Genomic DNA, 15967 nt, shown 5'->3' with positions numbered 1-15967 from the left:
GAAAATCGATGTTTTGGCTTCCTGAAAGAGGAGATATCACAGGAGCAGAGAGCATTTAGATTCAGGTCAGGCATGGACTTCTCTGGGAACAGAGAGGGGCACCTCCCTTGTTCAGGCCTTCCTCCTCCTTGGGGTAGCTGACATACAGTGCCAGTATGCTGAGCACAGAACTCACTGCCTGGGGACAGAGACAGCAGAGGCGGCTGCCAGCTGCCCCACCCCACCCCACCCCCGCTGAATATCTGCCTGCTGAGTCCCAGATCCTCGGTAAAATCCTTCCTGGGTCTCACTTCTGCAAGCAGCAGTACAACTCTGCAGAGCCTCCCAGTCAGTGACTGTATGGGCCACCCAATCCCTCAGTGGCAGATAGTTAACTATACAGCCACCAAAGTCCAGCAGACCTGCACAACCACCCAGGTACATGCGTCGGGTCATGTAGCTCTGTGGACCACTTCTGTGGCTCCCCAGGACTTCCCAGCAGGCACCTGGACACTCCAGTTCTGCAGCCGCAGCTAGACTCCCTAGTTCAACAGCTGTAGCACTACTGAGCTGAATGAGCTCAACCTGACACATTTGACCCAGCAGGTCCAAACTGGCCAGTAGAGACAGGAAGAACCCCTGTGCTTTATGATTTGACCTGCTAGACAGTGAGTATGCCCTCAAGTGCCTACAGAGACCCAGATCCAGGGTGCTTCTAAGCTAGGAGCCAGACATTAGATCCTCCCACCGGCATACCAACTTTGGGAAACAGAGGGTTTCTTGGGACACTGAAGCCCCTGCTCTGTGGATATACCACTGGAGTTTAGGCAAATAACTCTTGGAGCTCAGTTAGAGACGAATACAAGTAGCCTGCCGGCCACTGACTTACTAAGGTAATTTGCGCCTGCGATCATCACCAGTGCTTGCTACACCTTTAGCGCCTGAAACCCCTTTGGTACCTGCAAGGTGCCCCTCCCTCACACTGAAGGCCTCTACATTCTCTGGTACTCTGTCCCTCACAGCACACTTCCTTGCACACACATGCCACACGCTTGCCTTCATATGTCCTTCTGCGCCCTCGGACTGTCCTCCCACAGGTAGAGCTGAAAAACTAACACATACCCTGGAACCACTGGACCTCTCTAATCTTCCTGAAGAATTCTCCAGACACCAGAGAAAGATGGTAAAAGTCTGATCTAAAGAATCTAGGAACAAACAGTGAAGGTTATGGATAAGCAAATGGCCAGGGGTCAGTGAAAACACACATCCAACAAAAATCAGGACATCATGGCTTCACCAGCAACCTCCAAAATTAATGGATACTCCAATTCATCAAAAACACAGGAAAATGACTTTAAAGCTATGCTTATCCAGTTATTTGAGGCAAATAATGAGGAAACAAATCTCTCAGAGAAATAGCAATACAAATAGAGACAGTTAAAGAGGAAAAGAACAAATCTCTCAAAGAATTGGCCACCCAGTTGGAGGCAAAGAAAGAGGAAATGAACAATGCTCTCAAAGAAACACAGGCAAATTTATCCAAAAAAATGGAGGCACAATTAATGGCATATAGAGAGGAAATGAACAAAAAAGGGAGATCATCATAGAGATACAGGAATCCACATTCAAACAGATGAAGGAAATGTTGCAAGGCATGAGAACATAATTAGAATCAATAAAGAAAACACAAACTGAGAAAACCCTGGAATTGGAAAACTTAGAGAAAAGAGCAGGAACCACAAAGGTAAGCATCACCAATAGAACACAAGAGATGGAAGAGAAAATCTCTGGTGCTGAAGATACACTTGCAGGATTTGATAATCTCACAAAGAAAAAGTAAAATGGGAAAAGTCCCAAACACAAGTCATCCAAGAAATCAAGGACACCATGAAAAAGAAAAGATATTAAAATCAGCAAGGGAAAAAGGCCAAGTAACATATAAAGGTAGACTTATCAGAATCACACCAGACTTCTCATCAGAAACTATGAAAGCCAGAAAGGCCTGGGCAGATGTCATGCAGACTTTAGGGGACCACAGATGCCAACCCAGACTACTATACCCTGCAAAACTTTCAATCAACATAGATGGAGAAAACAAAATATTCCATGACAAAACTAAACTTAAGCAATATCTACACAGCAAAGATTCTAGAAGGAAAACTCCAATCCAATGAAAACAACTATACCCAAGTAAACACAGGATACAGATAATGTCCCTACAAAAAGTAAAAAACAAGCAATGAATCACAGTAACACCACCAAATCCACAATAAAAAGAACTAACGTTCATTGGTCACTATTATCTATCAACATCAATGGACTCAACTCTCGAATAAAAAGACACAGACTAACAGAATGGGTGCGGAAACAGGATTCAACATTCTGCTGCATCCAAGAAACACACCTATGCAACAAAGATAAACAATACATGAAAGTAAAGGGCTGGAAAAATGTTTTTCAAGTAAATGGACCCAGAAAATAAGCTGGAGAAGCTATCCCAATATCTAATAAAATAGAGTTTCAACCAAAATTAATAAAAAAAAGATGAGGAGGGACACTATATTCTCATCAAATAAAAAAATCGACCAAGAGGACATCACAATTGTGAACATCTATGCCCCAAATACAAGGGTGCCTACATTTGTAAATGATTCATTATTAAATCTTAAATCACACATCAATCCCAACACCATAATAGGGGGAGACTAAAACACCCCACTACCAGCAAGAGACAGATCACCTAGACAGAAGCCAAATAGGAAAATGAAGGCATTTACAGAGGCCCTAATACAAATGGACCTAATAGATGTCTACAGAACTTTTCACCCAAACTCAAAAGAGTATACCTTCTTTTCAGCACCTCATGGAACCTTCTCCAAAATAGACCATATAGTTGGTCACAAAGCAAGCCTCAACAGATACAAGAAGACTGAATAATCCCCTGTATTCTATCTGATGACCATGGACTAAACTTCATATAGAGAAACAAAAAACCCAGAATTTCCAAAATGATCTTGTACAACAACAGATCATCTGGAGGTATCTCCATCCCTGATCTCAAAGCTGTATTACAGAGCAATAGTAATAAAAACTGCTTGGTATTGGCATAAAACAGAAAGTAGGATCAATGTAACTGAAGAGAAGACCCAGAAATAAACCCACACACCTATGAATACTTGATTTTTGACAAAGAAGCCAAACCATTCAATGGAAAAAAGACAACATCTTCAACAAATGGTGCTGGTCCAATTGGATGTCTACATGCAGAAAAATGAAAATAGATCCATATTTATCACCCTGCACAAAACTAAAGTCCAAGTGGATCAAAGACCTCAACATAAAACCAGATAAACTAAATCGGTTGGAAGAAAAAGTGGGGAAGAGCCTGGAACTCATTAGCATAGGAGACTACTTCCTGAACAGAACACCAACAGCACAGGCTCTAAGAGCAACAATCAATAAATGGGACCTCATGAAACTGAAAAGCTTCTGTAAAGCTAAATACACTGTCATCAGAACAAAATGACAGCCTACAGACTGGGAAAGGATCTTCGCCAACCATACATCTACAGAGGGCTGATATCCAGAATATATAAAGAACTAAAGAAGTTAAAAAGCATTAAGTCAAGCAATCCAGTTAAAAAATGGGGTACATACTCCAACCAAGGACTATTCATAGAGATAACCCAGAACCCCTGCACAGATGTAGCCCAGGGCAGTTCAGAGTCCAATTGGGTTACATAGTAATTTGAAGAGGGACTTCCTCTGACATAATCTGATTGGCCTGCTCTTTGATCACCTCCCCCTGGGGGGGAGCAGCCTTACCAGGCCATAGTAGAGGACAATGCAGCCACTTTTGATGTGAACTGATAGACTAAGATCAGAAAGGAGAGGAGAACCTCCCCTACCAGTGGACTTGGGGAGTGGCATGCATGCAGTGGGAGGAGGGAGGGTAAGATTGGGAGGGGAGGAGGGAGGGGCTTATGGGGGGGGATGCAGAATGAATAAAGTGTAATTGATGAAAAATTTAAAAAAAATGGGGTATGGAGCTAAACAGAGAATTCGCTGTAGAAGAATATAAAATGGCAGAGAAACACTTAAAGAGATGCTCAACATCCTTAGCTATCAGGGAGATGCAAATCAAAACGACCCTGAGATTTCACCTTACACCCATCAGAATGGCTAAGATCAAAAACTCAAGTGAAATGCTGGAGAGGTTGTGGAGAAAGGGGAACCCTCCTCTATTGCTGGTGGGAATGTAAACTGGTACAACCACAATGAAAATCAATCTGGCGCTTTCTCAGGCAATAGGGAATAGTGTTTCCCCAAGATCCAGCTATACCACTCCTAGGCATATATCAAAAGATGCCCAAGTACACAACAAGGACATTTGCTCAACCACGTTTGTAGCAGCTTTCTTTGTAATAGCCAGAACCTGGAAACAACCCAGATGTCCATCAACAGAGGAATGGATACAGAATTTGTTGTACATTTACACAATGGAATATTACTCAGCAATTAAAAACAAGGAAATCATGAAATTTGCAGGGTACTGGTGGGATCTAGAAAAAGATCATCCTGAGTGAGGTATCCCAGGAGCAGAAAGACACACAGGATATATACTTACTTATAAGTGGGTACTAGACCTATAAGATAGGATAAACATACTAAAGAAGATATACCTAAAGAAGATAAACAAGAAAGAGGACCTGGGGTAAGATGATCAATCCTCACTTAGAAAGACAAATGGGATGGATATTGGAAGTAGGAGAAAACAAGTAACAGGACAGGAGCCTACTACAGAGGGCCTCTGAAAGACTCTACCTAGCAGTGTATGAAAGCAGATGCTGAGACTCATAACCAAACCTCTGGCAGAGTGCAGGGAATCATATGAAAGAAGGGGAGTAAGTAAGACCTGGAGAGGACAGAAATTCCAGAAGGGCCAAATGTATCAGGGCACACGGGTCTTGTATGAGATTGTTTCTCCAACCAAGGACCATGTATGGATGTAACCTAGAACCCCTGCTCGGATGTACCTCATGGTAGCTCAATGTCCAAGTGTGTACCCTAGTAAGGGTAACTAGTACTATTCCGAGAAGAACTCAATGGCTGGCTCTTTGTCCTCTCGCCCCCGCTCCTGAAGGAGGAGCAGCCTTGCTAGGCCACAGAGGAGGACACTGCTGCCAGTCTTGAAGATACCTCATAAGCTAGGGTTAGACGCAAGGGGAGGAGGACCTTCCCTAGCAGTGGCCTTGGAAAGGGGCAGGGAGAAGATAAAGGAGGGAGGATGGGGCAGGGAGGAGATGAGGAAGGGGGCTATGTTTTGAATACAAAGTAAATAACTTGCGATTAATATAAAAAAATAAAAATTATAATATATATATATATGAATAACATTTTACAGATCCTATTTTTCATCTAATAATCATTTTTGTGGAAATAAATTTGAAATAAATAAATAAATACTAAAAAGAAAAAAGAAAAAAAAACAGCATTTTGATAGACGCAGCAGAACTGTCCTTTCTTTAGTTAATGAAGAATTCAGGAGTCCCGGTTTTACAGCTATCTTTATTATTTAAATTTATTTGTTTGTTTTTATTTTACGTGTGTTGGTATTTTGCCTGTCTGTATGTCTGTGTGAGGGTGTGGAGTCCCTGAAACTGAAGTCACAGACAGTTGTGAGCTGCCATGTGGGTGCTGAGAAGTCAACCCAGGTCTTCTTTAATCACTGAACCATCTCTCCATCTCCAGAGTCAAACTCCATTTAACATAAACTACTTACAGACAAAACTTTTGGTTATTAAGGAAAAACCACCAAAACAAAATAAAATTTGGAACAGTCTGCTCTGTAAAATCTGGCATATAGACTGAATATCATCTCCCTAAAGTACTAATTTAGTACTATTTCAGGGAGAGACGAACCATTCATGGAAGAAAACTGTCTCTTCAACCCAAGCTAAAGACAACTTCAATTAAAGGAATAATTAAAATGGTACTTCAGTACTGTTAGAGATAACAGTGACTAGATAAGAGCTAGTTCGAAAAGCAAACAAGTTCAATAGATGTCTAACAGAAAGCTCCAGAGAGCAAGAAGAGAAGTCCTCCTACATTATTATAACTATAATGAGTTTGGACTAAGAGAGGAAAATATTAACTCTCAGAAATGGCATAGCAATTATTGTTATTTTCTCCTTATGTTGGGGCTGGTTCTCTAAGCTCTGTTAGTGTGAAGTTTCAATAAAGAACTTGCGCAGTGCTGAGGACCCAAGGAAATGGATCATACCGCACATGAGATGGATTTGTGCCTGACAGTCCATTTAATGACTTATAATAAGAGGTAACTGATACGCAGGCTGATGTTCACATTGGCCAGTTGGTCAGTTCTTTAGCCCAAAATAACTCAAGTTCATAAAGCAAATGAAGAGCCTTAGGCTGTCCAATGATGTCTGAAATCACAGCCAGAAAACTGGCTCCCTGTGTCATCTAGGTATTCTCCTCCACTGGTTTGTAGTCTCACTCACTTTGGCAAGCTTAGATCTTATTTTTCCAGTCTTCTAATTTTCAATACTCTATGACACCTTTTCACATCTTCTGGTCATATCAAGGTTTATGCTAAAGTTCTCTGATTGCTCTCATGAGTGCCTCCACTATCACAGGCTTTAGATAGAGTGTATCCAATCAATAAGGAAGTATTTCTAACATAAAAAAAGACTACAAAGAAAAGTGCTCAGTCAAAAGTAAGTAGTCCCTTCACTGAATTCAAACTACATTCACTAACAGTGTCACATGTATTATATTGGTAATTGTGACATACTGTTTTATCTCACTGGGAAGCTGGCCACCCATACCCACCCACGCCCACACCCACTTCAGACCCAAGTGTGTTTATGTCAAGTGTCCTCCACAGCACTCCAGGGGAATGGCCCTACTAATTCTGCTGATGGGGAGGGCAAACAGCAAAGCAGCTCAAGAATAAAAGACAGTGTGTCCTTGAAAACATCTACAAGGTAAGCTATTTCCAACAGAGGTTACTATTGTTTACCCAATGAAATAAAAATGTCTGCAGTAAGAAAGAGAAGCCAGAAGCTCAGCTATGGCAAGCTCAGTAATTTGAGAGAAAAATTAATCAGAAACTCTAGCTGACCACCTAAACCTTCCTAATTGGGTTTTGCTGAATACTGTGTTTGATTTAATGATGTTATTTCAGTTATTATTTGTTCATTTACTCTGAAGCCTCACCTGAGGTGGTACTCTATTCTACCCACAGTCTTCTCTATTGGAAACTCCCGCTGCCTGTCTTAACAGAATTTTTCCTTTGGATTTCTGAATATTTTGAACACTTGATCTGCTGATGTTCTGCTATGTACATATCTACAGACCATCTATCTACTTATATACTTACTTCCCTCTTGCCATCTATTCTTTTATTGTGGCATGCTATACACTTAATGAACTAATTTATTCAAAATTAAAAAATGGCTATTGCAGATCATTCTCCAGACCATACAGAACAAACAGAAACATATTACTAAATATTTAAATGTAGGAGTACAGATTCCCCAATCCTGGCTGGCAAGATCCCTTATCGAGTAAATGTGCTTGCCATACAGGCCTGGCAATCTATGTTAAATCTCCTACACACAAATAAAAATGAAAGGAACCCACTGTACAAGGTTGTCATCTGACTCTTGCATGCATAGCATGATATGTGTATGTCTGCATGGACTTATAAATATTCAGAGAGAAATAACAAATCTTTTAAAATCTCAAATCTTTTAAAAATATCAGTATTCTATTATAAAACAATTCATTCATCTATTTTAAAAGGCAGAAAGTTCAAATATTGAAACTACTATTCCTTTTTCACAAACCCTTTATGACAGCCACATGAGATAAACAGCACTTAAAGATACTCTAAAATCAATGATAATTATTAATGGCAATATTTGTAAAGACTTTACAAGTGGAAATTAAGTTTAAAAAAATCAGGGTGTAAACATTTTAGTTAGTTTTCAAGGTAAAATATATCATTTGTTTTGCTCGTAAACATTCTATGTAATGGTTTATATATTCTGTCATCTTAACAGTTAAATTTTAGATAGTAGGGACTTTGTCTTATTTAAGTACTATATCTCTCATACGTATCATAAAGTTTGGCACAGATTAAGTACATAACATAAACTTTTAAAAAATAAGTTTATTATACATTGTGTGTGTTTTGTGTACATGTGCACAAATACACGAGGGCCTGAGGACAACACAGGGGGTGCCAGGCTTGACAGCAGGCAACTTTACATGTTGAACCATTTTATTGGCCTAGACACTATTTCACAAATGACTGCACTGTGATTGAGGAAGGCCTCACAACCTTACACTACAATAAACAGTAACTACTACTTACTGAGCAGCTTCTATATTCTGAGCACTATTTAAGAGCTTTAACAGAGCGAGCAGCATTACCTCATTCAAATTCCTTCCAGTATGATTATTAACCCCATTTTATAGAAGAACCTGAAGGATCCATAGTTTCAGGATTTGTTCAAGGTTCCATTAGAAAGTGATGGAGCCCAGATTCAAATCCACTGTAGCTCCAGAACTGAGACTCTAAACAACAATATACTATGTCTCTTTTTCTTTCTCATTTGACCACCAAGCCCTATTATTATATGATTCCAGTTAGCCAACAAAGTTAAAGTTATACAAAGATAACAAGAGAAAAAGAGCTGTGAAGAGCAATATAAAATATTAGTCACAATTGATTTGTTTTATTTTTTTTCTGAAAAGAAATTATATCCTGTTTCTTTTTAAAATGTACCAATATAAAAATTTTGTTGTTGTAAGATGGGAAAATACTGTCTGACAACACTTAAACAATACAACATATATAAAATTCTTGTTCAGTGCAGTTTAAGAGAAGTTTCTGCTTCTCCTTTATTTGTCAACATATTTCAGTCACAGAGCACTATTAGCAAATATCCTTAGGAGTCCTTACTGACAGATGATCCTGAAAAATGACAAATATCATGCCAAAGAGTAAAACATGGATAAAAAAAACTATCCTAACTTGGCTGAACTTTTAAAAGTTCTATAATATTATTCTGTGTTAGTTCCAAAGACAGCCATGAGGGTTAGTGATATATACAGAAATGGAAAGGAATGCAATGTGCTTTGAGTTACTGGAAAGTAAAGAATAATACTAGATATCAAGAAAACAGAAAATTTTCCTACCAACTATCAACTGCCAATAAAATAACTAATTGTTAGCACCTATAATTTACAGAGCACTTTTCATAGAATTTTGTTTCCTTAATTCATTGCTACTTAAAATACCGTATGTCTGTATGGGAAAATGAGAGAGGGAAAAGGGAGGAAATGGAAGAAGAGACAAAGAGGGAAAAGGGGACAAGGAGAAGGGACAAATAAGGAGGGAGAGATATTAGATGGAGGCAAGCCCCAAGAAAAGAGACCAGATGGAGAAAAATATGTAAGAGTACTCTGTGACATTGTCACTCACTTAAAGTATAGTCTAAATAAATCATTTTTTATGTCAGTGGCTCTACTGTTTAACATGCCTATATGATAATTACAATGATAATGTTAAAAAATATCAGTAATACAAAATGAATAAAGTGTAATTAATAAAAAATTTAAAAAAAGTTCAACAAGAAATGATGAACGCTGAGGAAAAATATTTAACCTGATTTATATTACACAATGTACAACTATATGAGAACGTCACATTTTATGCCTCTGATATGTAAAATGTTCATTTTTATGTATCGGTTAAAAATAAATATGATTTAAATGAAAAAAAATATAAGTATTAGCTGGATCAGGTAAACAGAAGATTTGCCATGAAATGAACTGATATTATAAGATCAAAGCATATAAAGGGAAAACACTGACTTTAACACACACAAATTCTTTATAATTACTAAACCCTATTTGCCTACTTATTTATAAGGCTAGTTTACATAACAATGTCAGTTAATGCTACTTTAGAGAACTGATACATTTAGAACAGGCATGGAAGCACACACATGTAAACCACTGTCTAAGAGTTTTAAACAGGAAGATCCTGAGTTTGAGGCCAGAATGAGATGCACAGTAAGACTGTGTCAACAAACGAAAGCAATAATAATAGTAACAACAACAGTACATTGAAGCTGATGAATAAATGTGCCACTTCTCAGCAAATAATAAAGGTTTTTGTTTGTTTGTTTTATTTTGTTGTTTCTTGGGTCTGTTTGTTTGTTTGTTTGTATTATTTCTTAAGAGTAGGTTACTCTATGTAGCCTTACCTGTCCTGAAAACCATTCTGTAGACCATGCTGGCCTCAAACTAACAGAGATCTGCCTGCCTGTGCCTCCCAAGTGCTGGGATTAAAGGGGAGTGCTTAGCCCCAAGAATCTTTCATTTACGTATTTATTACAATTTATTTACTTTGTATCTAGGCTGTAGCACTACAGGCAGGTGGGGGTACTAACACTGTTAGTGGGTTCAGTGCCTGTATGCAGGTGCTCTGAGTGGCTCAGTGGCCCACAGGCCTGTCATAGTATCGTGGTTCAGGCACTCGGTTCTGTCTAGGCTGCACCATTGTTTTTATTATCATTATTTTCATTTTTATTTTTTATATTAATTACAGTTTATTTGTTTTGTATCTCAGCTGTAGGCCCCTCCCTCCTTCCCTCCCAGTTCTACCCTTCTTCCTCATCTCTTTCCATGCTCCTCTCCAAGTCCACTGATAGAGGAGGTCCTCTTCCCCTTCCATCTGACCTTAGCTTTTCAGGTCTCATTAGGACTGGTTGTCCCTCTCTGTGGCCTGGCCAGGCTGTTCCCCCTTCAGGGGGAGGTGATCAAAGAGCCAGCCACTGAGTTCATGTCATAGACAGTCCCTGTTCCCTTTACTAGGACACCCATCTGGATACTGAGCTACCATGGGCTACATATGAACAAGGGTTCTAGGTTATATCTTTGAATGGTCCTTGGTTGAGGTATCAGTCTTATTATTCTTTTTTTAACTTACTTTTTTATTTATTACAATTTATTCACTTTGTATCCCTAAAGAAACTAAGGAAGAAGGGCTGTACCATCTTGGCTCCAGGAATTGTTTGCCTGAACTCTACTGGGAGAACCATAGAACATGGGGCTTAAATGTTAAGAATGCTATCCCAGGAATCCCTGTGTTGCCCAGAGTGCATGGGGGGGAGGGATCCAATGTCTGGTGGCTAGTGTAGAGGGACTCCGATCTGGGGCTCTGCATGCACTCCCTCACAGGAGCACTCAGTTGCAGGCATATGAGGAAAACACAGAGGTCCCAAGATTTTTCTACTCTCAGATTTGGCCACTAGAGAAGGGAGGCCCTGTACCTGAGGTTAAGTACTCGCTGGCTCCCCACCTCAGCTGCAGCAGCCACTGCCAGAGCAAGTGAAAGGGCCACTCTCAGATAGCAGAGATGTCCACATGGGGTGGGAGGGCCCTGGATCCAATCTGTCCCAGCTCACAGATTTTTCCCTCTAGCCTGGGAAGCGTCAAAATGGATGCCTCTGGCTACAGCCGCTCATCCAATCACCAGTTTAAGCGTTTCTGATCCTCTGCTCCTCAGATATGGTGCACACTGGTCACTGTCATCTTGGAGCCTCTCCCCACCCCCCATGAATCTTTTTTTAAATTTTAATCAACCATGAATTTTTGTTATAAGTAAAAAAAAAAAAAACATTTGTATAATATTTGCCAATTTATATGGGATTTTTCTGCATGAGAAAGCATCATTGGATGAGCCAATCAAAAAGTGTTACAATATGATAATATTAAAGACACATCTTCCAATCAAGTACAATCATCAAGAATTTCCTTTTAGAATTATTTTTTAAAGTTAGTATAGAAAGGTTTGGTATTCATTCTTACCCCTTCTTTTGGGTCAGTGTGGAGTCCTCCTCCTGCGTGCCCATGCCAACATGTTCTCTTTTCTATCAATGGCCATGCCTGGAGAGCCTAATTAGAAATTATAACAAGTACTATATTTATTAGATATTACAGAATTTCAGATGTCTTAAATCTAACAACTATCTCTAAAATAAATTTAAGGCCATTGCATCTGGACTGGTAGATTAAATCCAGAATTAGCATACAGCTAAATTTATACAAAGAATAGATAAATATAACAAATATTCAAGTTACTTTCTCTAAATAGCCTATGAAATAAGTTTAAGAGATTTAGCTAACATTAGTTTTACTTAATGTCTCCTGTCTCCCTTTCTGTCACTCACTATAATGCCGTATGCAAACAAGCAAGAATAATATAGTTAATGATTTATATCTCGCTTGCTTTCCTTGCATAAATATCTTCATAATTAAGAAAATTAAGTTTATACAACTGATCCTTTATATTATTGTGTCTTACATACATATTTAGAATATATTTACTATTGCATAGTAAATTTCTTAAAATTAAGAAAAATACTTTTTGAGTCAGTTTTATCTCCTATGGTATACATACCATGGTATCTTTTATATAGGCACAACAGACTTCAATGCTTTCTGGATTAACTTAGAAAATAAAAGGTACATAAACTCTCCCAAGTAGCCCTATATTATCTTACCTATTGTAAAATTTTCAAAGACTTTAATATTATAAAGACAGAGGTACATAAAGTAAAATCATTTGAGAAAACATAAGAGCTAACAAGGTAATCATTTGGAAAAATGTAACATTAACTAAGATAATGACAATTTGGCTTAACATTTAGATTTTCTAATACTGAAAGTTTTTATGATTAAAATAATAAATAAAATAAATATTTAAATGTTTTGTAATATTCTTAATAATCAATAATTAATGAACAAGAGCATAGTTCTTTACAAACACTTATATACATTGATAGTATATACAGAGTAACAATCCTTATTCTTACTAATGAGAAACAAAAGTAACTGTCATAAATATTATCAATTTTAGATCAACACTCATAAAGCATTTTTTACAAAGAAAACATCAAGGGGTGATTTTTATTATGACAGCATCTTTTTCTGACATTTCTCCTCTAAAAGGCTAAGCAACACGTTTTAGCAAGGCTTCTGGTGAATATCGCACAAGATAATGAGGTCGTCAATGAAGCAGAAGACCGAAATATAAACCAATTTAGTGATATTTTGGATAATGAAAAGTCTGAATATATTTTCTACTTAAAGATTTAATTTAATACTGGCAAACAAATTCACTTGTACAGTCTTTCCATAAATTAGAACAAAGCTTTGTGCCTTAATAGCAAATAATTACTAAAGAGAATAAACAATAAAGTTACGAGGATGTAAATGGCCTTCTAACTTTTTGTTCTTCTATCATGGAGATTTACATGTCTCATTTTGAAGCAGTGGGAATTATGAAAGATAGCTTTCATGTAAGTTAACAACAAAAAAATAGCCCTCACCAATATTTAAACTCAGCATCACTTATCCTGAAGGCTCTAACAAACTTAAAATCCCTTGGCATTCTACCATCTGAACATCTTCTAATGTAAAGGAGCTTCATAAACTTGAAAATGGCAACATTCCATGTATCAGATACAAATTAGAATAAATTTGAGTGTCAACAAGCTGCCATTACATTTATAAAAGTTTTCTGGAAATGTTACTCTAGTTGGCCCTGATCTCAAGGGATTCAGACAGATTTCTGCAGTGGCAGAAAAATACCAAGATTTCTTTCTGCATCCCTAGTGGAAACATACCTTCCTGCCAGTATTTATTTAAAAAATTATGAAAAAAGGAAAGTATTTGGAAAATGTAAAATATGTAGTAAATATGCAGCACAAATCGGTAAATGTTCCGTGGGCTTGCACACTTTTCTTAATACATGTAGAAATGTTGGTTAAATCTTTACCTTTGTTGCGTCCAGTAATTGTCTTGAATTGTCTTTTCCCCATCTCTGCCATGTAGTATTTCTTAATGACAGTGTAGTCTATTGAAAAGATTAAAACATAAGAATAGAATTTCAGAGCAGATAATTAATATTCTAAGATTATTCTTTTGTTCAAAAGCATACATCAATATTAGAGAGCTGGTAACATGTTCAATACATGCCTAAAAAGAAAAAAAATGTGGATAAGGTATAAATTATATCACTCATTAAAATATCCAAGTGGATTTTCTTTACATATGCTATTTCCTCCAGTTGTCTTTGTTTTTATTTGTTCTTATTTTTAAAATCCTCAAAATCTTCAACATCACTTCTCTTTTAAATAGCTTTACACATTAACCAATGCCTCCGACTCATCATGCTGCCAGACCAGAGTTGGAGTTACCTGCCAGGTAGGTGCTCCCTCCTCCTGGTCATGGGTTTCAAAAGAAGAAAAGGTTACAGAGAGTTAGACTTGGCTAAACAGACACAACCAGGTTTTGAATATACTATAATATAACCAGAAATATGGCCAGTGGAACAGAGATGGGGCACGCAAATGTAGAGGTAAGCTACAGGAGCCTGGAGCTGAGATTTGTTTTTCCACATACCCTAAAATTAATAGCTTGAGACAACACCACCCCTTTCACTGCTTGGGCAAGCTACAGGGAAAATAGCAGAAGAAAGATGTTCAACATGGCACAGCCAACAAATGCTGCCAGAAGAAGCCAACCAGTGACAAGTGGGTGGGCCATCCACACTTCCTCAAAGCCTTAGTCACAGAAAGTTCAATTAATAGAAAGAACAATTCATAAAATACCAGAGACAGAGTTGTAACTATTTAGGTGAGGCTACTCCATTTGTTGAATTGTTGAAAAGTCTAATATGAAAATCTAATTTGTTTGAATTACTGGGATTAGCATCTTTCACCACCTTCCCCATCTTTAGAGACAGCTACAGAAGACAAACCAGGAGAAGTGAAAAGCTACATCATGGTGACTAGGAATGATAATGACTGTGGTTATAGTATCTACTTTATTTTTGTTGTTTTACTCTAGACTTTTACACTATAATTGTTGCTTTGGTTTAGCTTGTATCATGCCTGATTTAACTCTGAAGTTTGTTGTTCTGTAGTTTGGGAAACCTATTTAAATATGAGAATGTGATAATGCTGACTCCTACTGTTATATCAGAGCCTATATGACCTTTTAATGCCTTTTAGTATTTTTAATGAAGTTGTAAGCACCATAAATATTTATAATTGTTTTATATTCCTAACAAGTGGTTCTCTTTATCAGTATATAATGGCCTTTTTTTAAAATCTCTTCTAAGTAGTTTTGGTTTGAAATCTACTTTATCAGATAGCAGGAAAGCTCTTCTTTTTTGGATTCTATTTGGATGTTCTTATGCATGATCTATGTGTTTTAGAAACAGCAAATAGTTGGATCTTGTTTTCTGTTTAATCTAGCCACGTGGGAAGTAGCCTTTAAACAATGAATTAAGGCCATATGTCTTTAAGACTGTTATTTAGAGATATTTAATATTTCCTATGGATTTGCTGGTCATGGTTGCATTTGGTTAGGTTATAAGTAGTGTTTTCTTCTTACCGTATTAATATGGGACATTTGCTGGTTTGTTAGACACAATGTATTTCTTTTTAATTCTCCTTTGTTCAGTTATTCCTCCCAAGAAACTAACTTTTCCCATGTTGTCATGAATTAGATTGTCTTTCTTCTCTCTATGTGTATCATACTCCTATTAAGTTTTACTAGTGCTGGTTCCTGTGATGTAAATTGTTTCTGTGTTTTTTTTTTAAGATTTATTTTTTTATCATGTATACAATGTCTGTGTACATGTACAGAAGAGGGCACCAGATCTCTTTATAGATGGTTGTGAGCTACCATGTGGTTGCTGGGAATTGAACTCAGGACCTTTGGAAGAGCAGACAGTGCTTTTAACCTCTGAGCCATCTCTCTGTTTCTATGTTTTTGAAATGTTCTAAACTTTCTATTTTAGAAACAACTTATCAGAGTATAACAATCTTTGTTGGCAATTACTTTATTTTCAGGTCTTGAAACATCTCATTCTACACTT

At 37.6% G+C, this 15967-nt stretch overlaps 1 protein-coding gene across 1 annotated transcript in view; it reads right to left on the bottom strand.

Moving 5' to 3' along the window:
- Positions 1–15967, bottom strand: part of Abcb7 (ATP binding cassette subfamily B member 7) — a 124880-nt gene that overhangs the window by 53901 nt on the left and 55012 nt on the right. The window contains exons 2-3 of the mRNA XM_060375293.1: positions 13859–13936; positions 11887–11973 (exon numbers count right to left, since the gene is read on the bottom strand). Of these exons, the coding sequence (XP_060231276.1) occupies positions 11887–11973; positions 13859–13936 (165 nt within the window). The remainder of the gene's footprint in view (positions 1–11886; positions 11974–13858; positions 13937–15967) is intronic.

Source organism: Meriones unguiculatus, chromosome X (genome assembly GCF_030254825.1).
Source record: "Meriones unguiculatus strain TT.TT164.6M chromosome X, Bangor_MerUng_6.1, whole genome shotgun sequence".
Lineage (NCBI taxonomy): Eukaryota > Metazoa > Chordata > Mammalia > Rodentia > Muridae > Meriones > Meriones unguiculatus.
Note: the sequence above shows the minus strand (reverse complement) of the source record. Positions and strands in the feature narration are given on the sequence as shown.